Source organism: Corvus kubaryi, unplaced genomic scaffold, assembly GCF_017639235.1.
Source record: "Corvus kubaryi isolate FWS band 111438036 unplaced genomic scaffold, C.kubaryi_AGA036_p1.0 37353, whole genome shotgun sequence".
NCBI lineage: Eukaryota > Metazoa > Chordata > Aves > Passeriformes > Corvidae > Corvus > Corvus kubaryi.
Window position 1 is genome coordinate 1388285 of NW_024581115.1, and position 25707 is coordinate 1413991.

General features: G+C 37.3%; 1 protein-coding gene across 7 annotated transcripts in view; it reads right to left on the reverse strand.

Moving 5' to 3' along the window:
• STXBP4 (syntaxin binding protein 4) overlaps positions 1 to 25707 on the reverse strand; it is an 80935-nt gene that overhangs the window by 31677 nt on the left and 23551 nt on the right. For all 7 annotated transcript variants that reach the window (XR_006016716.1, XM_042032377.1, XM_042032372.1 and 4 more), the window contains 6 exons: positions 24997 to 25083; positions 23875 to 23940; positions 18058 to 18234; positions 15902 to 16018; positions 15333 to 15382; positions 14082 to 14212 (listed from right to left, as the gene is read on the reverse strand). Coding sequence is in view for 6 of the 7 variants with exons in the window: in XM_042032377.1 (XP_041888311.1) it covers positions 14082 to 14212; positions 15333 to 15382; positions 15902 to 16018; positions 18058 to 18234; positions 23875 to 23940; positions 24997 to 25083 (628 nt within the window). In the remaining variant the exon portion in view is untranslated. The remainder of the gene's footprint in view (positions 1 to 14081; positions 14213 to 15332; positions 15383 to 15901; positions 16019 to 18057; positions 18235 to 23874; positions 23941 to 24996; positions 25084 to 25707) is intronic.

The window sequence follows — 25707 nt, forward strand, 5'->3', positions numbered from 1 at the left end:
ATTCAGTTGACTCAAAACTGCAGTCCTGACTGACATCAAAATACTGCAATCCAAAAATGCTCTATTTTGCTTATTTTTTGACAAAATTACTTAAAGGAAATGAGAGATTTAGAGCCTACAGAATTGCTCAAAGAAATGCACCGTGCACTAGGATTCTATCTAGATTTGCCCTATTTAGATGCTGCAAGATAAGTATGTCCTTACGTGTTTTATTTTGGCCTTGAGGCCACAGTTTAAAACCCTCCTTCCATTATAAGCAGGCACCAAACATCTCTGATGAATCTGGAAGAAGTGCTTAGGGACAATTGCCTACCAGAGGTGCCAATTTCACCCAAAGCACTCTTCTGTGAAACAGAAACTACTTTCCTGCATTTTTCACATCTCTGTTACCCATCATTAAAATGGTCTATGACTGCAATACCCTTCCTGTTACGGGTGAACAGTCTGTATCTGGAATTAATATCTAGTTTAAGGGATGTAGTATGTATCTGGAATGCTAAAGACACATTATTGACATATTCTGTTTCACAATGAACCATTCCTTGACCAACAACAGAAACAAGGATATCTTTTTTACATACTTGAGTATGGGCCAGCTCATACCGTTTATCTCCTGATAATTTATTTGTATTTAGTATCAGAGTCTCAAAAATGATGAAATTTTTTTAGAAACAGAAATTACATGCTAAAAGGGCTTCTGATGCAGAAGATTTGCTATAGGACATTAAAACCAGCTTTCTCTGTCAGTTGATAAATGTGGTTCTGAATTCTGATCTCTTTTCAACAGCCATCGATTTCAGCTCTTACCAACATTTAAACCTTCTTCATGTGGCTTCAACAATAAAGGAAAAGGTGTTACTTAAGATCCCAGATGCCTTTGGCTCTTCTCTTCTGAGCCACTATTTCTGAGCTATTGAGCAAAGAGGATGGAAAGCTGAAGGTCTGATTTGCTGGTTCTAAGTTGCCTGGTTTTGGACTCCTGAGTGCTACTGGAATATGGGAATATCCCAGAGATGACACCAGAGGTATCATGTTGTGAGACCAGCAGAGGAACCCCCCCTGTGACTTATGTAATTTGACACAGCTGAAGCAAAAATCTGTGGAGAAATATCCACCCTTGTTTGTCCAGAGTGTTCAGTGGGGTGCAGGCACAAAATGGCCTTTTATTTTTTGATGCTATCAATAATACAAGCTGTATTTTGCCATTTTTGAATTAAATTATAAACACCCAGGTTCAGAAAAACAGCTTTCAGAAGTGAATATGCACTTCTGGCATTTGCTTGTGTGTCACTTTAGATCATTTCAAGTGCTCTTCCCAAAACCAAATATGTTTCCTTTCATAAATAATACTCTGCTGAGGGGACATTCCATTCCTTTATTCACATATCCAATTCCATTTTAAAGAAATTGTTCTTTTCTTTTGTTGTTGGTCACTTAATAAAACAAAGAGGGACTCAGCAGTCTTCAAGTGGAGACATCTGGCAAAAAGTATCAACTGAAACTTCTGCTGATTTAAGAGTATGGTTGGCAGATTGGCTTGTCTCCCTTCAGTCTGTTCCTAGAAACAAGGCTTCAGGAACAGTATTTGTCTTACTTTGGACATTCAGGGCATGGTGAAATATGAGCTTGTGTTTTCCCACTGCCTATTAATCATAACATATTGACCCATCTATGTTGGCAAACTCATTAATCTTGGATTAAAACAATTACAATTTACGATTTAGAAGGAGTTATTAAATAGTTTGTGTTTCATGCTGAAGGATTATATGAACAACTTTTAGATCTTTTTGCTAATTCTCAAATTACAAATTGCTATAAGTATCTTTCTTCTAATACTTGTCTGTGAAAAGCTTGGTACAGTTAATTAGAAATAGTTTGAATACAAGAGCAATTGCAATTTATGAACAATGACCAGTCAACTGGCTAAAATTTAAGGAAATAAGAATGACCTCAAACAGCATGTGGTCAGACATTAGTACAGTCATTCTCCTCTCCTACCTAAGAAGGAAGGAAATCCAAAGTTAGAACCAACTCTGCTCAGTGTGAAGATCTTCAGAAATGAGTGAGAGCTACAGTCACCTGAGCTAAGAGGTTCCTGCTATATGTCTTTAAGAAGGATAAAGGATTACCTTTAAAATGGTACCTTTTCAGAAGGTGAATACTGGAAATAACAGAAAATAAACCTCCAAACTACATATTTTTCAGATAAAGACTAATTATCTACTTTCCCATAACTCTTACGTGCTGTAGGTTCCAAGCAATTTGGACTGTTAACAAGATGAGAAGCAAACAGAGGAAGTGATGCTCATTTTAATCTGTGCAGAAGCTTAGTAGTAGTCAAAATAATATAAAATAATCACCTCTCAGAAAAAAAGTAATTCATTAGCAACTTGGATCAAAAAAACCAAGTTTATTTCAACATGCTTCGAATAAATTGGCTTCCAAAGTCTTTCCACATCACACATTTGATAGATGTTCAACAACAGATTTTGAGGAGGCCAAGATACCATGAGACTGCTTGTCTCTCAATATTACCACATTTCAGTCATGGGTGCAATACATTTGTTTAGGTATTAGTTCAGGAGAGCATAAACCCTCAAAGGTGAGGGATAGTGAAAGCTGGGAGGGGTTTCAGACCAGCTCCTTCTGACCAAACACTGGATTTTGCATAATCTACTGTCTCTTATTCTTTCCTTTTAAAAATGCATTTAACATATGATTATCTGACACTGATTTTTGCATTTTTCACCTACACTGCTTCTAAAATGCTATTGGCTGCCCAGTGAAAATACAAAAGAATGCAGTGACCAATCCCTCCAAATTATTTGGCTTATTGTGGTCAAGAATCTGTCGATAAGGTGGAGGCGATACAGAAAAACCAGAAACATGACGAATGCAGAAATCCACCTCTTTCACAGAAAAGGCTAGAAAGAAAATAAATCATACCAGTGTTCCTTATCCTCCAATGGCTCCCATCTGTTTAGTTTGCCAAGTTAAAGATGTTTTGTTTTATTTTAGTGTTGAAGGCTGCAATAGCTGAGTCTCAATTGGTGACACAGCGAGAGAAATGCAGTGCCCGAGGATCGCAGGGCTGGTAGTGCTCCCTGCTAAGGTTGAAAAACAGTAAAAGCGTGCTTGTTCCCCATTACATTTTTCTCACCCCCTTCCCGTTTTTTAAAAAAAAAAATATTCCTTTCTATGAATTAATTGCAGGCTTTTTTTTGCAATTTCCCACTATTGACTGTTAACATGATGCTGTCCTTGGGATGAGTCAAGAACACATTATTGCTTCCACTGCTGACTGAACACACTACAAGTTACGAATTAATTTTTGAGGAATATTTGCATAAATTAAATTAAAAATTAGTTTTGTTTATACCTATGAATCTCGAAGCGCTGAAGAGAAGACAGGAAACACATTATTAATTCTTAAATTGGAGAAACAGTCCATCACTGGGGAATTTCACACCAATGCCATGTAGGCTAACAGAAGTTAAATTCATGGAAGTAAGTACTGTCTGGAGGACATTCTTGTTCTGAATTGGTACAAGCCACTTTCAGCTGATTAAAAAGAACCTGGAATAACCCATTCTTATTACAGAAATTCAAGGCTCTGCACACAGGGCATTCACCACCAGGACCAGGTAATTAGGAATAGCCTGGAATAACTCACTGCATGGCCCAAGAACCCATTTCTTTTTACCCAGTTTCCCTCCTTTCTTGCTCCCCTGATTCCTCTGTTCCGGAATTCATCCATCTCCTCTCCTTACTGGATCAACTTCTCTTGTCAGCATCTATTGTGCTATCCACCCACTTCCATCACTGTCAGCTCACATTGCTCACTGACGCATGTGATCGTTAAATGCAAGTTTAATTAGAAAGCATTCACTGGTAACAAATTAAAATGACTGCCTAAAATTAGAATTGAGCAGAAATTGTCTGAGATTTAAAAAGCAATAGTATTACATGATATGCCTTTCTTGCTAAGTAATATCTCACTTGTTTTGCACTGATGATGAAATTAAACTGCACAAGGGGCTGGCACGAACCACCTACAACTGAGAGACAGAACCACTCTGTGCTCAGCTCATTTCACAGCAAGGACTGACCAAAGTAATATTTTTTCCTTTTGAAGCAAGAATTGTAAGAATACATCAACTCAAGCCATTCTTTTAGCCTGATACAGAAAAGCCTGTAGCTACACATAGGTAAAAGAAGAGGCTTTAGAAATAATTTTAAATATTTTAGAGATAATGTTAAAAGTTCTTAAAATCTAAGATAGATTTCCTTTTTTGTTTTACATCTGAAGGGAAAGAAAAAATCACAAAGTGCCTCAATTTAGCATACTGAACTTTACCTGAACTGTAAAGGTAAAATTTACAGGTAAAGGAAAATTCCTGTTACCAAACACAATACCCACAGCAATCACTAATGTAAGGCAAAAATTTCCCTCAACTCTCAGTTAATGATCCATATGCCTCATACCATGAGGTAACAGATCTAGTCTGAGCCATACATACATTTTTTACCTCCTTTAGGTCTCCTTTATAAGCACCAAGCAATTATATTTTCCTCTGGCAAATTCTCCTTAAAACACACTTTTAAAAAGCTTCCTCTCTCATTCTTGGCAATCAACTTTCCCTGTACTTCTTTCCATTTAAATTAACACACTGGTGTGCCATATATGTCTAAGGAACTCTGCTGGCCCTCAGCTTCTCACTCCTACCTACTGAGGAGAAGTGAAAAAATGTGACAACTGCAGGAGCTGACAGCAAAGCCTACGAGCCCTCTGAGACAAGATGAGCCCTGATAGCTTCAGCACACACTGATTCCCAACAAAGGGCTGCTCATCCCCCTCCCCCTTGTCAGCATGAATCCAGATCTCTCAGGATGCTCAAAGAAAATGAACTCAGCACTGACTGCCAAAAGCACACACACTGCTTTGGATCAGCTCCACTGCAATGGTCACTTTGGTTTTGGTCACCTTAAATGGTGACACAGGAGCTCCCTGGCACCCAGACCCACAGGGAGGCATCGGGGTATCCACCTCTCCCCACAAGCAGCTGACTAAATCTGAGCTGTCCCTGCCAGCCAAAAAAGGAGGATGTCAGACTCGGATCTGGGACTGACCCCTCAAGGATAAATTCCTGTCTCACCAGGGTATTTTCTGGCTTTCAGACACTGATCTGGGGCCGAGACCAGTTCCTGCTTCCCCTGTGTATTTTCTCCAACTTGGGAGCAATTTGCATCTCCGTGACACAGAATTTTAAAGTTTCTTTCCTCCTTTAAGTCAAAACACCATGCTATAATGAAGGATTAATATATCAAAATTCCAAGCATTATGTCAACAGAAATTAATAGAGAGACAATTTAGGAAGTATTTACCATCCAGTAAAATTGCTGAATCTGGAGAGTTTTGACTTCAGTCTCCATAGCTACCAAGAGCAAATACAACTTGTATGGGAAGAGGCACAAAGTCAACTGATTTTTTCATAGAGGGGTCACAGTCTGAACTAAACAAGTCCATAGACTTTTAAAGGTCTGCTCTTTAATGACCTTTTTTTTCAGAGATGCTGGAAATTATCCTAATGATACTGCACTAATCTTGTTAGGTCATCTGTATTTTAAGATATAATAATACCACTTGTTTTTCATTATTAAAATGTTTTGATTTGAAAGTCAGGACAGGCAGTGCCTATTCAAAAGCTGACTCATCTTTTCTCATTAAAGGTAAGTGAATGGAGAGAGAATAATTCGCTTTTCTAGCAGCAACAACAGAGTTCTGAAATCTAGGTCACATTAAAGAACTGTCTTGAAATACAAGCTTTAGACACTGAATTGTGTTTTTCCTTACTGTGAAACATGGGGATTAACATGCATGTTCAATCACCAATAAATCAGCATGCAACTTGTTCATAACTGATATTTAAATGTATTTTCTGATTTGATCAGGGTCTAAAATTATTCTGTCCTTATTAGTGTGAGCTTTTATCTGGCTTCTCTGCTTATCCATAATTACTGTAATGTTCTGATTCTCAAAAACCAAATTAAACAAGCAGGGTCTAGTTCCTGGGCCCTGTAACAACACCCACAAGTAAGACCAGTTAGGTGAAAACAATGTCATTCTTCACTCACACTCAACAAAATGTGAATTTAGTCCAAGGAAGCGGAGCTTGGGGATAATTCAGGATTTAAAACCCATTGGTAAAAGGACGTTTTTTTGAAATGCCATTGAAAAACAAGATTAAAATTTTGTAAGGGCTTGACTAACTGGATCAAATGTCTGAAATAAACAGGGTGCAGCTGAATAAAGACAACAGCAGAGTGTTGTCTTCAAGGTGTGGATAATCAGCTGCCCAGAAGGAAGTGGGCACACCCAGCTGCCCTTGGTTCTGGGAGTAGAAGAAAGCCCAATCTTCACATGAACCAGTAACATGGAGCTACTGGGGAAAGGAAACACCATTTGGGACCTGGTGTGATTTCATATTAAAGCAAACAAGCTTATTCCATTTTTGTCTCCCACAGGAAGCTCTCAAGTACAGAACTCAACACAACTTTGATGAATTGGAGAGAAGTCAGAGAAATACAAAGGTAAGGAAGTGACCAGGAGAGATGTGGTGTAGGGAAGAATTCAGCAAACTAGTGTCATTTATTTGGGGGAACAGCAAACAGGGTGGAGATGCTACACGGTCTTCAAAAGTTAAAAGTTAAGAGGAAGCAGTGGGGTGTTCTCAATAACCACAGGGGTCAAGACAAGTAGTAGCGGGCTTTAACCACAGTGAGGAGGATTTAAGCCAAAGGAAAAGGTTTCTAGTGGCACAGGTAATTAAGGACAGCAATAGCTGGCCCACAGAGGCAGTGGGATATGCTAAACAATTACCTGTTTGAGTTAACATACCTGTCTGAGTTAATAATAATTTGTGTTGCTGGAGGCACATGGATGCACTAATTGCTAGAGGTCCTTCCCAGCCAAATCTTTTCTGATGCCTTGGTGGCAAACTACCAAGTGCTACTTCTCTACAATTTTGTGTAATTTACATTACATGTAGACATTTCTTCTGCTTCCCATTTGCAAGGCATTTTTATGTCTTGTGTTCACAGAAGTGATATATTTAAATTATATTATGCACTAAAAAACTCCTCTCTTGTCTCCTTCAAAGTATTTCTTGTAAACACAAGGCAGTCCTGGCCAGAGAAACAGGGCTTAGGGAACGTTTTTAAGGCTTGTCAGAAAGCACCTGTACTCACACCCCAATAATAACACTAAAACCAAACAAAACCACAGTCAAAGGTGAAACTGCAAAAGCATTTTTTGGTCTTGTGTTTTTGGTTTTTTTTTGGTTTGTGTTTTTTTTTTTTTTTTTTTAATTCAGCCTTGATTTGTCTGCACTGGCAGAACTTATTTCTGTAACATTATAGGAACTGCTTTTAAGTACAGATAAATACTTAAATATTACTATTTCATCAGTGATGATGCTACAGCTTAGCAGCCTTTTTTTTTTTTTTTTTTTTTTGTTGAGTCAGGGATCACCACCCAACCTTGAAACCTCTCCCATATTATCATAATAAATCATGCAATTGAAAAGAATATAAAAGAATCCAGGTTCTGCAGACAAGCTGTAAATCAGTCATGAGACTTTTGCGGTTCAGTGGTTGATGACCAAGTACAGCCTGGAAACCACAGCTGTAAGTCTAAATTACCTAGAAATATGTGGATAACCATGCATTAAAAAATTAATGTGGATCCAGCACACAGCACTGAAACTTTGCATCAGACCTACAGTACTTAACTGCAGCAATTACAATAAAAAAAGGCAAGAAACCCAACCCAGTAAAATGTTCTCAGAAAACCGTACAGGAGCCTATGGCTGTCTCTGTGCTCCAGCCTGTGCTTCCTCATCAGCCACTCCCTTTCCTAATGAAGATTTCCAGGTCAGACAGTGCAAAGGTGCTCCCTGACACTGTTCCATAGTCCAGGCATTTTTGCTCAATGAAAAGTCACTGCATAAACATCACACACAGTAATGATAAACCAGAAACGAAGTATTTTTACAAGTCACTAATAAACCTGACAGTTACCCAAGAATGCTGGGGAATAGCATCTCTAGTGTAATAATAGATTCTAGTAATTGTAGATTACTATCTGGGAAGAAAAAAAGCTGCTTTCAAGATTTCCTATCAGTAAGACACTTAATCAGAAAAAACCATTAATAATAAATCCAGAAGACTTTTGTTAAATCCTTGAGTTTTTGTCATTCTTACCTATGAACAAGCAAGTCAGCTGCTTCATGACTCAATTTTTTTTTTTTTTAATTGGGGTAATAATTTTAATCAAGGTGTAGGAATCATGTCAATAAAGCAGTTTGTATCAGATTTACAGACTGGAGAGAGAATGGACTTGTCTCACAGGTCTAGTGCTCCCTTTTCAAATTAGTTTTTATGCACACTCAATTTCATTTATATCGGAGTTATTTTCAATACTGTACAGTATTACACTTCTTAAGTGGAACACTTATTTTCCATTGCAATGAAACATATTCAAATTCTTGGACAGATTTTCTTTTTGAAATTACAGTTCTATGAACACTGTCAGAGTTACAACTCTTCATTCTTATTTACCATGCAAGCAAAATTGGAAATTTAAATGATTTCCAGGAAATTAAAAGTCTTGATGCAAGTAAACAGTTATGTAGAAAAAGCTTTCAAATTCTTGACTGCATCCTTGTAAAACTGTATTAAATATGATGGGATTTTTTTCCTGAGGATTACAGAAACCATTTTCACTGTTATGCAACTTTGAAATTTAATTTTTCTGCAAGTACATAAGTTGTTCACCTTCAGGTTTCTTACTGTGATCTGATTTGCAATGTATCTATAGAGTTGCAGAAAAGCTATCAATTTTTTTAATGAAACATTCCCATTTTCAAAATAAGGCAAAAATTTAACAAGGTCTGTAATATAGTGTGAAACAGATCCACTTCCCATCTTGTGTATATTTGATGTTGTGTATTGGAAAAATTAAAATTAAGTCGGGGTTATTCTCAGTTTACATCGTTGAAGATGTAAAAGGAAAATTTCCAAGTTTTATTTCAATTCCCAAACTCTATTCCTGAGTTGCACCAGCAAAGTTTACAGATCAGAAAAGTAACGTGGGCACTCCGCAATTTAATAAAAACAGTATTAAAATTTCTTGGTGAATTAAGTTTAATTTTTGGACAAACCAGTTTGTGAAGTTGCAGCCACTGTTTCTGCACAGGGTCCCTGACTCCCAGCACGTGGCTGAGAGCAGGGACCCAGAGCCCCCAGCACAGGCTGAGCTGGGAGACAGATCTCAGTGCCCAGAGAGATTTCCACGGAGCAGAGCTGGGAGCTGAATCCCCCTGTTCCACAGAGCCTGAGCCAAGGGCTGCACTCAGAGCAGCACCAAACTCTTCCTGCCTTGCTCCATCTTGTCCTGCCTTGCTCTGACTTTACAAGATGAGACTAAGCAAACAAGAGACTGAATTCCAAATTCCAGGCAAAGTGAGAGATTCTGCAGCTACACAGGGAAGAGGCTGTATGTAACATGTTGTCTTTAGAGGCCATGGAGGCCACAAAGATAAGGCCACAGGCCCTCCTATCTCCTTGGTAAAGAACAAAGGATTTTGGAGCATTGCTTCTGAGGAGCTGACAGCATTTGGTATTTATTCCAGGAGGAATAAAGTGGCAATATTCTGTGCCAAAAGATTCTGTGCTGTCCCCAGGAGCTCAAAATTCAGCACAATTCTTCAAGTAGAAGGAGCTACAGATGACCAGGCCATATCTCAATATTAATGTAATTCTGAGATTTATCATTTCTTTTTAATGTCAATTCAAATAAGATCCAACAGCAAAAAGTTAATTGAGTAACTTAATATTACTACTTTTGACAAAAATGAAACTATCTTCCCATTAAGTATTTTTGTTTGGAGGGGAAAAAAATTGACCTTCAGGGACTAGCAAAACTGTGAAATTTTCCTTTGAATAAAACAGTTGATAAATTCTCTTTTGGGAAAACTCACCTCTTTTGTTGTTGTTAAAAGTTTCAAAGGAATAATACATATTAATTTCACCAAATTAGTATTTTCTATGGAAGTACTGTCTCAGCAAATGTTTAGCTGACAAACATAAGTTTTTTACCTTTAAAGCACACAGCACTAATTTTAATTCTTTTGCTAGCAAAAACTATTAAAAAGGGACCTGTACAGCTGCATTCAGGATATACTCTGTATAATTTATCAGGTCTCTTCTATTTCTGATTTCAGTAATTCACTGAAATATTTATGGCCTTGCCAGAACAATGAATACACAGTTATCTCTTTAGTTATCATTATGCTGCCCCTTCCCAAGCAGCTCTTCCAGTGAGGAAGGAAAAGCACAGTTCTAGCTCATCAGCTGAAAGAATGTCAGAGGTATTCTCTCAATTTACACTCCTCCCCACAAATCGGACCTTGCAGGAGATAATTTTGTCTAATACTAAAAATACAAGATACAGCATCTTTAATATCAGGAGCCAAACATACAGAAGTTAACCAAGACATGCCTGTCCATGCCACAATTACAGCTACATTTTGATGTACAGGCATAAGGTAAAAAGGGGAAGGGGAACAGGCCATGTTCTGGCTGATGAACTACAGCCAATTACCTGTAAAAAGTTACAGCACTACTGTGTTCATAAAATACAAGATTCAAGAACAAAATAGCAAAAATGTATATAGCACTTTTTCTATAAACAAACACACCAGGCCTGCAACAAACAAAAGAAATATTAATACTTAACAATATTGGCTCTTTTCAAAATAGCAAAATTGTTATTTGTGAAGCCTTGCTACTCTGCTTTATAGCTTAGTTCCACCCACACTGTCAAAAGAATGGAAAGGGACTGACACTTTCCCAGCCATGGAATGGTTCTGGCGTTTAAACACAATATAGCTGAAAAATCCCTACACTGAAGAAATGGATAGATCCAATATTTCAGCTTTTAATGCCAAAGATGTAAAGCATTGTCCAAAAATCAAAAGCAATTTAACCATCAAGAGAACAAGCACTAATGGATGCTGAGCAGCAGCAGTTTACATCCTCCTTTTATCTAGTCAGCATTCAAGGAAAATGAATATAAAATCCAGGCAACAAAATTTCTGCCTTTAGGATCATCAAAATCAAATGCATAGTGACTGGCAAGATCAATATGAGTAAGGTAAGTAGGATTTTTGGAATTTTTATTAATTTGGAGATCATTTGAGTGAACTTCAGCATGACTGCCTTGTGTCAGATCCCAGGCTGAGAGCTAATTAAAGCAACGTGATGGGATAAAATAGCTCAAGATTCACTGCTTGAGTTCCTGCCAAGTGGAGAACCTGGCTTCAGAGCACTTCCTGGATATGGATGGTTGGGATTGTGTCAACTACAGCAAGATTGTATTTTTGGACAGAAGTTTCAGAGGCAGAGGGAGGAAATCAGCAGCCAAAATACTTGAAAGCTGTGTTATACAACTGCCCACTTCAAAATGCTGATTGCCTGCTCTTTGATGAGGAGATAAGTATGTTCCAGGGTTAATCAGCTTTTGGCCATTACCCGTACCCAGTGTATTCCTTTTCTAAATTTTTAATAGAAAAGAAGAAAATGCTTTCTCTATTCTTTTTAGCATGATTTGCACCATATGGTCTGCTAAGTGCAGGCAGCAGCTACTTTTAAATGCTGCAGTTCTTCACTGAGGCATTATTACCCTTTGTATGACGAAAGTAATTTCAAGTGTTCAGGAGATGCTCACATTCTGCAAAGCAGAACAGTCTCTCAAGGCTTGGTTTCTAAAAATAGCTTACAGTCTTTAAAGAAGATGAAGAATGGCTCTTTCAAGGGATAAACTTGATTATTCTGTTTATTACTTCATTGTTTGCATTTCAGGATCTGCAGGATCCTGAAGCAGTAAGCCCTGGAAAATGAGCTGTTGTTTTTTTTCAGAGTCTTTGCCTAAAGAATCACCAAAGTGCCTTCACAGAGCTGCCACAGCCTGCAGAGCTGAAAGCTGACCTGCAGCAGTATCACAAGGCAATATGTACTTGAAGATTTTCAGGAATACCCTGAACTTCTTCAAGCCTCTTCCCTCAGGCAAAACGTCAGGATATTAGAGAGGAAGGGGATAGTTTGTGCAGATAATTCATAAATATATCATTTTGACCTGGTTGTCAAGGAAGATTTTTTACAAAGGAAGCAGTCTTCTGTTGGAAAAACACTCTACAACTCTGTCCTAGCACCCAGATTTTGTTTCACATGTATTGTAAGTGAATCAAAGAGGAATTTTGGCTGGGGCTCCTTTACTTCGTATTTACAAGTATCAAGCAAATAATGAAAGCAAAGTTGTATTTAGAAGGTAAAATGTATCACAAAGGCTGCCTAGCCAGACATTCTGATCCACTGAGCAACCTCAAAAATATTAACTCCAGTTTTCTCTCTAAGAATTAAGTAACAAATTATTATGTTGTGGACACCTGCCTGGAAAAAGGAAACCCTTCAGTCTGCACTGTAGTCTCTACTACACTCTTCTCTTTGATGTATGGTATTTATGAAATGCCACATACACAAGAGCCCCCTTTCAATGACAGCCCATCTGCAAGAAAACTTCAGATCACGTGGGAAACATCTAGTGAGAAGCTGGCAGAGAACACTGCAGACAGAATGCTATTAGATAGTTCCTTTGCCTTAACAATTTTTTTTTTTGACAGAGAGAGAGAAAACGAGTGAAGTTTAAAGCTTTAATCTCATACCCAAGCTTGTCAGAGTCCAAATCTATCTGTAATGCTCTCCAAATCAGAATGAACTCAGAAAGATGACGTTCAATCTTTAAATCCTTCTCTGCAGACCTATTTTTAATTCTCAGGTTCATAAAATGGATTCCTGCTGTGGCTCCAGAGCTCTCTAACATGCATTCTACCTATTATGTTTGACATAACCACATGTTAGAATTCAGCTGCATTTAGAACCAAAAGTTTTATTTGCACCATTTCCTGTGTAGTGTAATAAAACCAATTCAGTGTGACAGAACTATCATTGTCACTGGTGGAAAATCAATTATCTCCTCTCCTGGTCACTGTTATTCTTTTCACTCCACCAGTAACTCTAATATTCTGGACACTTTTGAACAAATTTTATCTGGACACTTTTGAACAAAATTTATTGTGCTTTCTTTGCCACAGAGTGAATAATAAATAAATGCTTCAATAAGAATGTCAAAAAACCTATTTTTCATATCTTACTTTCTCAAGAAACATTTTTTCAGTCTCTTTCTAAATTAATTCCTAAATAGTCTAAGCTCTTCGAATCTTTGATACAATAATTATGGGAACCATAATTAACCACCTTTCCAAAACCTCCTGTAATGTACCATTTCTGTTCCATTTCTGTAAATCAATCCATTTAAGCTGGATTAGAACTGACATGTCTGCTCAACTAGAGGAAAATACCATCCAAATACACAATTGTTTCAATGATCTTAACCAGGAATTCTACAGAAAGTCAAAGTTGTTTCTTAGATTTTCAACTCATGTAGTTTATCAAAGTAACTCTCATGAACTACCATCACTTTCAGCAATGGGAAGAGACTTCTGTTCATGACCTGAGGACATACACAGATATCTCCAAACAGAACTGCTGCCTACATTCACTCCCTACAGCAACAACATCTTCATTAAAACACTTTGATACATATCCATGTAAATCCAGCAGAATAACATTTTACAAATATTCCAGTATGAAAACCAGAGCATTAAAGTAATGAAATTCTGCTTGTTTTACATGATTCTGGTAATCTTCATATTCCTCATTTCTGCATTAATTTTGTACTTTAAGTTTTCTTGTGAAGAAATGTACTCTGGAATAACTTCATATTCTAATTATAGTTTGATGAAGATGTGTCCTGAACTGACACTGAACCTGCTCTGTCCTTCTCTGCTAGGAATGATTTATTCTGCCAGTTCACATTCAATTTTAAATGAAATTATCCATCTTCCTGGCTGATAAACTGATACCAGATTTCAAAGCACACAGAGATGGACACATTCACTCACAATCTACTTCCAAAATGGCACGGACAGACTTGGCAAGGTCCCCAGCTTCTGCTGCAAGAGCTGCTGTGACAGTAGGTCCGACCCTTCCCAGCCGTGCCAGAAGTGCTTTAGTGGACAATGTTCTCCTGTCACTAAGAGAATAAAGAGTGTTTATTTGTAAGATGATAAAGGAAATTGCTCCTTTTAAAAAGGTAAACTTGCTTTTCTAAAGTGGTTTTGTTCTCACTGTATGAACAAAAAAGATTCATGCTACCAAATCAGCGAGTCTGCCCCAGCAGCAGTCCTGGCTGAACAACAAAGGTTATTTGGAAAGTTCAATTCAAATAACATTCACAACTCAAAATGCAGTGTCAAGGACTCAGTGGGTGTCACAAAAGGAACTTGAATGGAATTTTCATACCAGCATTTAAGAAGGAACACTGCTTCATGGGACCCAACTCTTCTCTGCTGTTAGTTAGTCAGCTTGTCACCTTGGCTTAGTATTTGATAATAAATCCATCTACTAAAATATACTCTATGAACTTTATAAACAGACAACATCACTGTTGTGTGCAGTGCCAATGGGAACTGCATCTCACTGATTATCTATGATATCCTAGTTGGTCTGAGCCTGCACAGGTTTTTTGAAATAACGTTCCAGTTCACTTCACTTAAATACATTTGATTTCCTTGAGAGCTGTACCAAACAAAACTGCAGGAAAGAGACTGAACAATTTTACTGTTACATAAATATTAATAGAATGCTATCTGGGATATACAGGCACAATCATGTCAATATTCTGAAGGACCAAAGGCTGCTTAAATCTTCTTGAATATTCCCAGGAGCTTTTTAAACAAGAAAATTAATCAAATGTAAATGGATACACATTTTATCAATTTATTTATATGCTACAGGATTCATTGTGATGCAAAATCACCTAGGAGAATCTAAAAAAATATTAAAAAAATTATAACCCACTGTTAAAGTTCCTTGCATTTTAACTAATCCTTAGTACATTATAATTACTTTATGGAAACATCCAGACAATCATATCTATGTAATTACTAACTGTTTTAATTTAATTCAGAGGTTGTTAATGAAGCTGTATCCTGAAAGCCTAATTCATAATTCATGCCATTCCCTCTCTTTCAATAAAATGACACTCAGAACTACACAGCAAAAGCATAGGAAAAAAAATAGCTACAAGGCAGTTTTTGGAGACTTGGAAACAATAGCAGTGTTTTTCATTATTAATATTGCAATTTCATTACCTTAAAACTGTTGAGGAGGTAGAGTTATCAGAGAGTATTTCATGCACAACCTGTTGGTCATAGTCAAGAAGTTATCAGTTTATAAATCAACACCATCAAAAAGTTAATACCTTATAGTTTGATGTTCTATTTGGGCGTGGGGGATTTGACTGTCAATTAAAGAGTCTAGTGTCTCCCAGCTAGAAGCGCAAAAGTAAAAACCAAAATATTATAACCCCTTAAACAAAGTAAATATAACAACATCACTTTTTTTTGTTGTTGTTTCATAACATTCCAAAGTATTACCAAATATTAGCTTTTCTGCCTTTTTCTTCTGAGGAGTTTCACAGAAATTGGTAGAGTTTAGGTGTAAAAAATTATCTGATCATTTTCATTTGTTCAGTATAGCAAAACACAAAGATTGTGTAAACCTCTGGATGGAACTGTACACTTACACATCATCTATATTTCCAGGAATGAAAGGATCTCTGTGAACTAGTTTATAGCCATTTTACTATGTTTATTCCTCAAAGACATCAACACAAACCTTTTCCAAATAAGATATTGCTAGAAATGAAAGGCAAAGTTACCTCTACAAATTGTAGCAATTTTTCAGTGGCCACCTCAAATGTCTTCCTGGCAGACTCCGATTTCCGCAGCTGGCAGTCAAGCACCGTAACCCTCTTTCTCAAGTCTTGAATGTTCTCCTGGAAAAGGTATTTTATGGCTTTTATTCTAATAATTTTCTCCCATGGATCACACAGAGACATGGTATGAACTGAGTGTTTGGAATGTTTAACACACTCTTCTCTACATTTCTGTAAAACTCATAACTGGAATGCCGGACCAGCTGGAAAATCAGCACCAAACTGCAACAGATTTTGGCAAATGATAGAAAGGTAAATTAAAATTGGAAGACAACAACAGTGATAGGGCTGAAAATTAAGAGAGTTTGAACCGACTGATGAATGGATCAAAAATACCAACCTGATGGTGACAGTACCCCTCAGTAGGGTGCCATAAACAGCCAGAACAAACTCAGTCCCCTAGCTTGCATCCTCTGGCCACTACAGTAATTATGGCACATCTTGGAGGAAATTACCCCCTAGGATGTCTCTGCATGCACTCGTATAACCTATTGATCAGTGTTATGCATCCCTCTCTCCTTCAGTACAGAGGATGTGAGCCCTGTTAGATCCAGTCCTGGAGGCTTTGGGTTTCATTAGAGTGCCTGGCACTGTTCCTGTGAGAGAACCACGAGTGAAGTCCTCACATGTACCTGGGCATGTCTGTTTAGCTGAGCTGTCTGCTGGACACAAGATCTAGAAAGATCTCTCCAAAATACAGAAAACAGCACTGTAGTTAAAAATAAACTTTTACATCACACTGCAGGTGATCATTCTGAAAGCTCACAACCTACTCTAAAACTCTTATCAAAAAATCACCCAAACCCACTTATTAACTTTACTGGAAGCAAATAATTTGTTTGTATACACTGTACAAAGCAGCAGAATCATCATCACCCTGAATGTCAAAGGATCTGTTGATTCAAACACCTTTGTTTTGGTAATGTCACTGTCCACTCTGGAGAAAGAGCTGGTGAGGGACCTCATCTTTCACACTAAAAAGGCTGTAATATGGAGTTGGTACCTACTTGATACTGCTTCTTTTGGATAAGAAATGCAGAGGTTCAAATCTCCACACAGGTGTTGAAGTAGTCAGTCAGAATTTCAGGAATTCAAGCTACAATCTCTGGAACAAACCCCCAGGAAAGTAACCCACACCCTCTGAATTTCTTAAAATTTGGCTGTTTATACAAGTCCTAGAAAACAAACAGTGCTGCAAGAACACCTGACATAAAAGATGGGGCATCTCACCCAAATGTTCAGAAAGAACTTCCAGGGTTTGATTCACCTCATCACTCACAACTGGATGAGAGGAATTCCTCCCTGGGAACCACAGGGACTTGGTTAAGCTGTTCTCTGCAAGCTTGTTTACCTCAGAGCTTGGCTTTACCTTCCAATGTCTTGAAATATTAAATTAATTCTCAGGATTAAACAAAGCAACATTTCAGTAGGTTTTCTTCACCAGGTCATATGCACATCCATTTTTCATGAGAAAAACAAGGTAATCTCAAAAATGCCAACCTGTTTACATTTGTTCAAACCGCGTCTAGAACACAGGTCAGGAGTTACAGGGAAAAATTTTAAAGTGCCTCCAATATTTTATTTCTTAGCCTGTTCTGAAAAGCCTCACTGAAGATGATGTGGGTTTAAAATATAAGGCTCAATTAAAAAAAAAACTTGGCGGGATTAGTAGTATTTAAATGATTATTTTAATTAAATCTAAGTTTACTTTAGAACAGGACAGGGGTGTTATTTGCCTAACAAAAACATAAACCTGAAGGCCATTTTCACATGAGTACAAAAGCATACAAATATATGCAAGGTGTAGTCCTTTAAAGACAATGTATCTGCAGCCCAGAAACTATTCCATGCTTAATGCTTGAGATATGCTGACCTATAACCCAAATATGCTGGGAGCTCCTGTTTTTCCAGCCCAAAGATGTCTGGTGAAAGGAAGCTTCGTGCACTTCACATTACCCCCTTCGCTACACATCATCCCAGTTATTGAATAATACAAGACAAACAGTGACCTACTTTAGAAAAGCAGATGAAAAGAAAATGAAAACAAGATACATGATAACAGGAAGGAAACCATGGTAACTCTGACAGGCTTTGCTTACTTTATTTTGGCCAGAATGCTCAGCGAGCTGAGCCTTCAGCTCTCCAATTTCAGCCTCTAACAGGTGAATCACTTCTTCATAGTCCATCTCTATTCCCCGGGCCTGCCTTTGTGCAGCCTCTGCAAGGTGAATTCTGCTTCGCAGGGCTCTTGTCTCCTCCACAGCTGCCTTGGCTTCCTGCAGATGATACAATTCAGTGGAAAAGTTACAACTCCAACTACCAAAAAAGCAGATTTAGCTCACAAGTACTGCAGCTGGCCTCAGGGCTACCTGTTAGTGTTCATGGTTAGAGGGCTCAATTGCTAATTTTTAATATATGATGTGCAAATGAAAAACAGGTAAGCACAGAGACAATTTTCCTAATAAATTAAACAACGAGTTCTACAATTACTGAAAATCTACGTGAATGAAAGGTTTCCTTGAAATGCACCAGATGCTGTTGATCTGCCCCACTGCTTCCATACCAAAAAAGTACCTTAATGAGATGTTACTTCATTTTATTATTATTGCCTGAATTCACACTCTAGTCACAGCTCACACATCATGTACATGGACTTTTAATGCAAGTATTCAGTCCACACTCTTCTCAGAATCAGTGCTTTTTATAAAAACTATTTTTCTGCCTAGTTCCTGCTCCTATTACGCTCCTAATATCCTATATTATCACAGAACATTAGAAGAGAGTCGGATAAAACTTTTATCTAAATAACGTACAGAAAACAGAAAAATCAGAAACTGTTAGCTTTAATTCAGCTAATGTAATCCCTAAATGTTGCAACATGTCCTTTCAAGAAAGATATTGCTCAGTTCATTTTAGGACTGAATATTAATTGAAGTTAACTTTGATTAGTAAATTAGAAAGTCAAACTAAAGATGGGTCTACACACTAGGAATAAAACAAACAAACTGCTCACACAAAATATACAGGCTCACTGGCACCAAAACTAGTAAACCATCTTTGCCCTCAGCTATTAATTAATCTGTATGAAAAGTCACCTTATATCAATTTTCTGAATAATTAAAGTTATAAGCTTTGAATACACAAATTCACAGAGCTACAAGCTTTTTGTAGAAGGTGCTCAGTTAAGGATACTTAGGTGAATATTCTATTCCTGGTCTACCTATTACATCTTATTATTATCATTATATCCTGGTTGGGAATGGAACTAGAGGGAAAACAGGTGGCTGTAGAGGAGAAACACACTGTGACTCTTTAACATGGAGGAAACAACCTTCTAGAAGCTAGGTTTGAAACTGCTGTTTCTAAAAAACCTAGATGACCAGATCTGTCTGTTTTGTGGAAGAAACTGCATATAACATGTGTCATGATACAAATGTTTATAGAGAGGTCAGTTAAACTTACAAATGCAGATTTAATTCTTTCTTCATGTAGAAGCATTTTTTCTGTACAATCAATATCCTTCAAGTCAGGTTTTCCTATACTTTGTGATAATGGTCTTTCTGTAAAATGATCTACCAATCTCAGCTTCACACGACTTTTAACCTCTACACTGTTAGCCTTAATGAACAATATACTCCAGGCCATAAATCAGCTAATATCAGTCACGTATAACCAGTACATCATCTTCCTCATCTTTGCAATATAAAACCAATTTGGATGATGGCCAGGGACATCCTGGTCTCTCAGAAAATAGAGCAGTAGAAGAAGTAACCACACATGTAGAACAGCAACACCACTAGTGAAGGCAGGTGACACTGGTGCTGTACAGGCACTGGTGTGTTACAGGGCACAAGTGGTAAGAGATCCATTTAAGTGACCTTTAATTTGACAGCAAGTAGAATGGTTTTCTTTTTTCCTTTGGAAGCACTAGGTGAACTACACGAGGACCACTTGCACCTGGAAACACAGACTCATCCCAAGCTTATTGCTCTGTGTGTGTTATTCCTCACGCTGGTGTCAGAGTTGTGTGTCTGCAGCACTAAGAACAGTGTGAGGGTCATTACTGCTCGCACTCCCTGAAAGCACAACAGAACAATCCCCCCTCCTGCAAGCTGCTCGTGGCACTCCTTTTTTCCTAGAAACAATTCAGAGAACACAGGGACTCCTAAGAAGTTATCAATCTACAGAAGCAGGGGTCAAAATTACTACCTCTAGGGAAGACACTTTATGGCCACTGTAAGAAACAAAATGAGTCAATATCAAGAAGAGCTGGGCCCTGCTGATACAGAGGATGAGCTGGGAGCCTTCAGCACCAAAGGCATCCTTGGGAAGCAGGCTGGAGGTGGGAAAAAGACTCTCAAAGACAAAAGTGAAAGGATGCTCTGATGTCAGGTTTGACTAATATGAATGAACACAGAGGCCTTGAAAAAGGATGGCGTCTTAAAAACCCACACTTAGGAATTATTTAAATAAACCGACATGAGAAAAGTGAAGAGAAAATTGCTATTATGAAAAGAGAGGTCTTCATTTTGAAAGAATACCTCCTTGAGATAAAGGTTTAAACTCTTATAATCCAGAACTGCCTTTACTCCTCTGTTGTTTTTTAAGAACCCTAGTTGTTGAATATTAATTTCTCTGTAATAGCAGACTAAGTATGACCAGATTTCAATGGTGAAAGACCTAAAGGAATAATTAAGGAACAATGGCTTCTTACATTACAATTAAACAATTATACACACTAAAACTGAATTAGTAAAGTCTTCTGACACACCAGAGCTGTTTGCTGGAGCAGAGGGGCACAAAGGGAAACTATTCCCTTTGTGGAACTGGAGAATAGATTTCACTGTTCTCCAGTTACTGGAGCTGGCACTGTGGGGACACAGTGGATTCTCTCACCTGTGCAGGTAAGGGGTCCCCACCAGTGAAGAACTGATGGGTAACACCCACTTCAGCAAGACAGCTCTTGTCCCACTCAAATGTATGAAAAAAGTGTCCAAGGCCAGGCTGGATGGGGCTTGGAGCAATCTGGGAGAGTGGAGGGTGTCCCTCTCCATGGCAGGGGTTAGAATGAGATGAGCTTTAAGGTCCTTTCCAATCCAAACCAATCTAGGATTCTAAGACAACAGATAGGGAATCTGCAGCTGCTAATATTTCATTTATATAAATGCTTGATGGGGCCAATTGTCCTAATCTGGTATGAAGCCACTACAACCAATAAAGAACTGAAAGCTGGAGGACAGAAGCTGAATCTGTAAAAAAGCACTTTCAAGGTACAGGTTCAGAGTGCCAGAAGGTTTTATCCAAGTTTTATTCCAGCCACCAAAACCACCAGAACTAAGATATTCTTTTAAAGCACATGAAAATTGTAGTTACAAGTCAACTGTGCTTGTTGATTAATGTTATAAAAATTGTATGCTGAAATTATCCTTCAAAAGAACTTTTAATATCTTTACTATGTATTAAAATAAAAAAAGCTAATGAAACAAACCCAATCCTTCTTTCAGGCAGGGTGAAATAAATTACATACTGCTTCCAAAATAGCAGCCATTCAAAGCCCCTCTTTCCCTGTTAAGAGAAAATAACCGCAGAATAGCGTATCTCAGCCCTATGAACCGAGTCCAGGAGTTTGGAATACCACAAACAGTATCTTATCTTTACAGGCTCTCCCATTTACTATGTTTAGCTAAGTGCTTCAGCTGACAGGAACTGCCCAGAAAAAGCTGTAGTACAGAAGGGATCATTCAGGCTGGAATACTCCAGGACTCTGAGGCAGCACAGGATCCAGTCCAACTCCTCCAGGAAGACAGAAGACATCATTCCAGATTTCACATTCATGCTCTTGGCAAGACTTCAGGTACGCAAAAGTGCCTTTCTGTGTTTGGTGCCAATTTCAGCTTACATATGATTTCAAGGAAGCCCCAAAGATATAGTGCTATATCACAACTTCAAAGCTAAAATAGGTCAATTAATGAATTTTAATTGTCACATACCAATATTAGAAAATAATTACTACCTTACTGCAAGTTTAGCAGCATTTCTAATCTTAAGAGTTTATTCACGCTGTTAGTTACTGAGTCAAGCACTGTTTAATGAATTGGTACTAACAAAGCATGTTTATTAACCAGAATATTTGTACCCCTGTCTTAATTAATCTGTAATCTCTGCAATTCGCAATTAGTAGAAAATAGGAATACCACAAAATATACCCCAATACATGACTGGTAACCTATATCCTCATTTAAAACCTTCGGTTTTTCATGAAAGCAGTCATTTTTAAAAAATGCTTAAATTACACTGAAGTCAGAAGACCTTACGCATAGACTTTAATTGGTTTTTTTTGTTTACTTTGATTGTTACTTTTAATCAGGCCATTAGGGCTCAATAATGCACTCATTAACTCCTTTCACTAAACTTCAGCTCAAGCAGGAATGCACACCGTAAATTAAATGGCAACTTGTACTGTAGGTAGCCTATTTCTAAAAAACTTATCACCATGAATCTCAGTGCCAATATTGGTTTTAAACAACAGAAATATATATATAAAAATACATATGAAACACTTGAAAATACACCAAGTATAAACAAAAGAAAATGTCCATTAAAAGCCCACTTACATGTCCTAAAACAAATCACACAATGCTATAATTATATATAATTTATTATTTCTCTTTGACTTCTCTATATGGAACCCTTTCAATGCCTACAAGAAAATCAGTATTTATCCCTGGGAGGTTTGCAGGGCAAAGCTGAACTTCATCACCACACGACAGTACCTGAGAAAAATAAAAGTGGGAGGACCTCGAGTGGTGGCAAATGGGCACTGCTGCCACTTAAAACATCTTAAACCAGCCCTGTCCAAGGGTGCCTTCCCAGAAAAAGCAGGTTTGTACTGGGGATTGTACTTTGTAATAGCTTTAGTCTGGACTAATACACAGAACAAGTGCTCTGGTCTAGAACAACACAGTCAACCCATTAGAGAATGGGAACTTCCAAGTGCATTACTGGAACAATCTTCCAGTTAAATTTTATCCAGAAGATAACCCAACTTATTTCCCCACAGTGTACAGAAGGAAACTACACAATACTAATGGAAAAAGCTTCCAAGCAGCTCTCTTACATTCAAGGAATAAAAGGTGATAATGAAGGTGCTCAACTAGTCTTATGAGCAAAAATATAAGACTAATCTTAATACATGGGATTTTTAAACTTTATCTCTTGCATTTTTACATGACATCAGATATGAGAAACCTGCAAAGGATAGGTGCAGCAGTGCAGGAGGGAAGGAAGGCAGCCAGGCTCATTAGAAGGAAAAAGCTGACAGGGTGTTCAGGAGAAAGAGGGAACCAGAAAGCCACTTGGTTTTGAATCCAGGCTATAAATGACATGAGACTTACATTTAATTGGGAATTTCCTTTAAGAGACACAAGGAGGCCACATACTCTGATTTACTGGCTCATAATTATAGATAGATTTGGAGACAGAAACAAGGCTTTCCTCACAAACCCCTAACTACAATTTTTTTTCCTGGTAATTTTTTCACACTTAAGACTGGCTGACATATAAAATAGTTAATGTTAGGATTGTAAATTAGGCTCACTGTTGGCTAAAACCAGCAAAATCTCTAAGACCAGAAAGGTTCTACTACATCATTATGCCACTTCATTGATCCAGCTGGTCTTAGAGTTCCACTCTCAATTCAATAGTAGAGAAATATATTACTGCTCTGAAAACTGAAGGATCAATTCTCCACTTTTAATCAAAAGCTCTGTAGTAACACAAGAAGCACTTTGTGTTGAAATCAGTGTGAAAGCATAGTCTGTATGAGCAGCAAGACAAAAAGTGCTCCTTTCTCCCTTTCACAAAAAAAACAATTAAAAATTTTTAAATAATTGTAATTTTTAGAAACTTCAACATACTTGCTTGACTACTTGTAGCTGCTCTGTTAACTGTTTCTGTAAGTCCACAGATTCAGACAATTCTTCCTGTTTAAAAAAAAAAAAAAGAATAATAGAAGAGTTTTGGTCCTAAAACAATCAGCTCTTTCAAAACTACAGGTAGCAATACTTAACTTCTAGCAACAGCTTTTACAAAACCTGTGATAAAACCATCTCTAAAAGCTAACTTTTCTGTGAGTTCATTGATGCTTTTTAAGTTTCTTGAGTATTTTAGGATTATTTACTGAACATTTCTGGGATTTGTGTAAAAGAGTGTAAGAAATAAGGCAATTAATTATAGATTGATCATTGTCAGTTTTCCACATCAGCAATTTAGGGACTCTGGGTCAGCAGCCACTGTGCTCAATGTAAACAGGGTTCTTTCATTTCAGTACAGAGCTCTCTGAAGAAGAATCCTTGAGCACAGAACAGAGAACAGATCTCTGGCCATTTCAACCCAATGTTTCTGTAATTTACAGCAAGAATTTTTTTGGACCAAGAGGCAATTTTTTAATTGTCTTTATCCCAAGCTCAGTATTCCTGTCCAAGAATCAGAGTTATGTATCCTGAATACATATATCTTTTGGTTTGTTAAAACAGAAATTCAGGACCATGGGAATGTGATAGGAACCTGGGGTATTAATAAACAATAAGAGTATTTACTGCTTTAGTCTTGGGAATTTTCTAATGTCTGGGAAAATATGTATTAATTTTGCACACAGATTAATTTATCCTCCAGTTCTGATTCCTTTCAGAAGTATCAGCACATGCTCAGACTCTGCAGTTACAAGCATCACACATTTTAAAATAAAACTGCCATTCAAATCAGTCATTTCTCCAAATTCACTTCTGTGAAATGTCTGCTTAGTCTCATTTCTCTGTGGATCAGATTAAAAAATGTGTTAGCGTTCAGTGTAACAGCTAAAATTCACTGTCTCCACAAATACATTGTAAGCAGTCTTCAAACATGATTAAGACTGCTTGCACTGCCATTTTATTTACGAAAAACTGCACATGAAATTAAAAAAAAAAAGAAAATTACTATGCAAACTCAAAAAAAAATTAGTCTCTTGAATAATTTAAAGCAAATAAAAATTGTGTTACCTTTAATTTACTCATTTCTTTTAAAGCTTCATTTCTTTCTTTCTTAAGTCTTTCCACATCACCCTCCAAGGAATCACAGGTTACAAACTGTGTGTATATAAACACTTAAGGTTAGAATGTATTGCTAACTGTGTCTTCCATAATCTTTAATATCTTATATTAAAAGTTCTTGTTAATAAAATGAGAAGAAAATCTTAATTTTGAGTTATAGATCTGAAAATGCTAAAAACATTTAAGAAAATTTTAACCAACTTATCTTCCAAAGGAACAATTACTTTTCCTTTTAAAGTGGATTAATAAAGTGTTTTTTAAATTATCAAGAATACATCACTATTTTAATATTTTAAATAATAGGCATTTTATTTTAGTGTTCATATACTAAAAATGCTCTTTTTAGAAGTCACTTCTAGAATAAAATGGTTTTCACTGTAGCACAGTAGTTCAAATCACTGTGCCCAGTAGTTGTTTCTCACTCACACAGGCTTTAACAACCCAAATTTTATTAAGAGACCTCAGTAAATCAATGTTGTCCAGACATACAACAAGCCAGAATTAAATTACATTAATTGCTTTCTATAAATTAGAAAAAAGCTTAAAAAAGCTTCACAGAAACTAAGCTATCTTAAAGAACCCCATGCTATCGAGCTGTTTTAAACATCTGCCCAAGATGTGGAGTTATTTTACATACAATAAACGCTCCAATAATCTCCT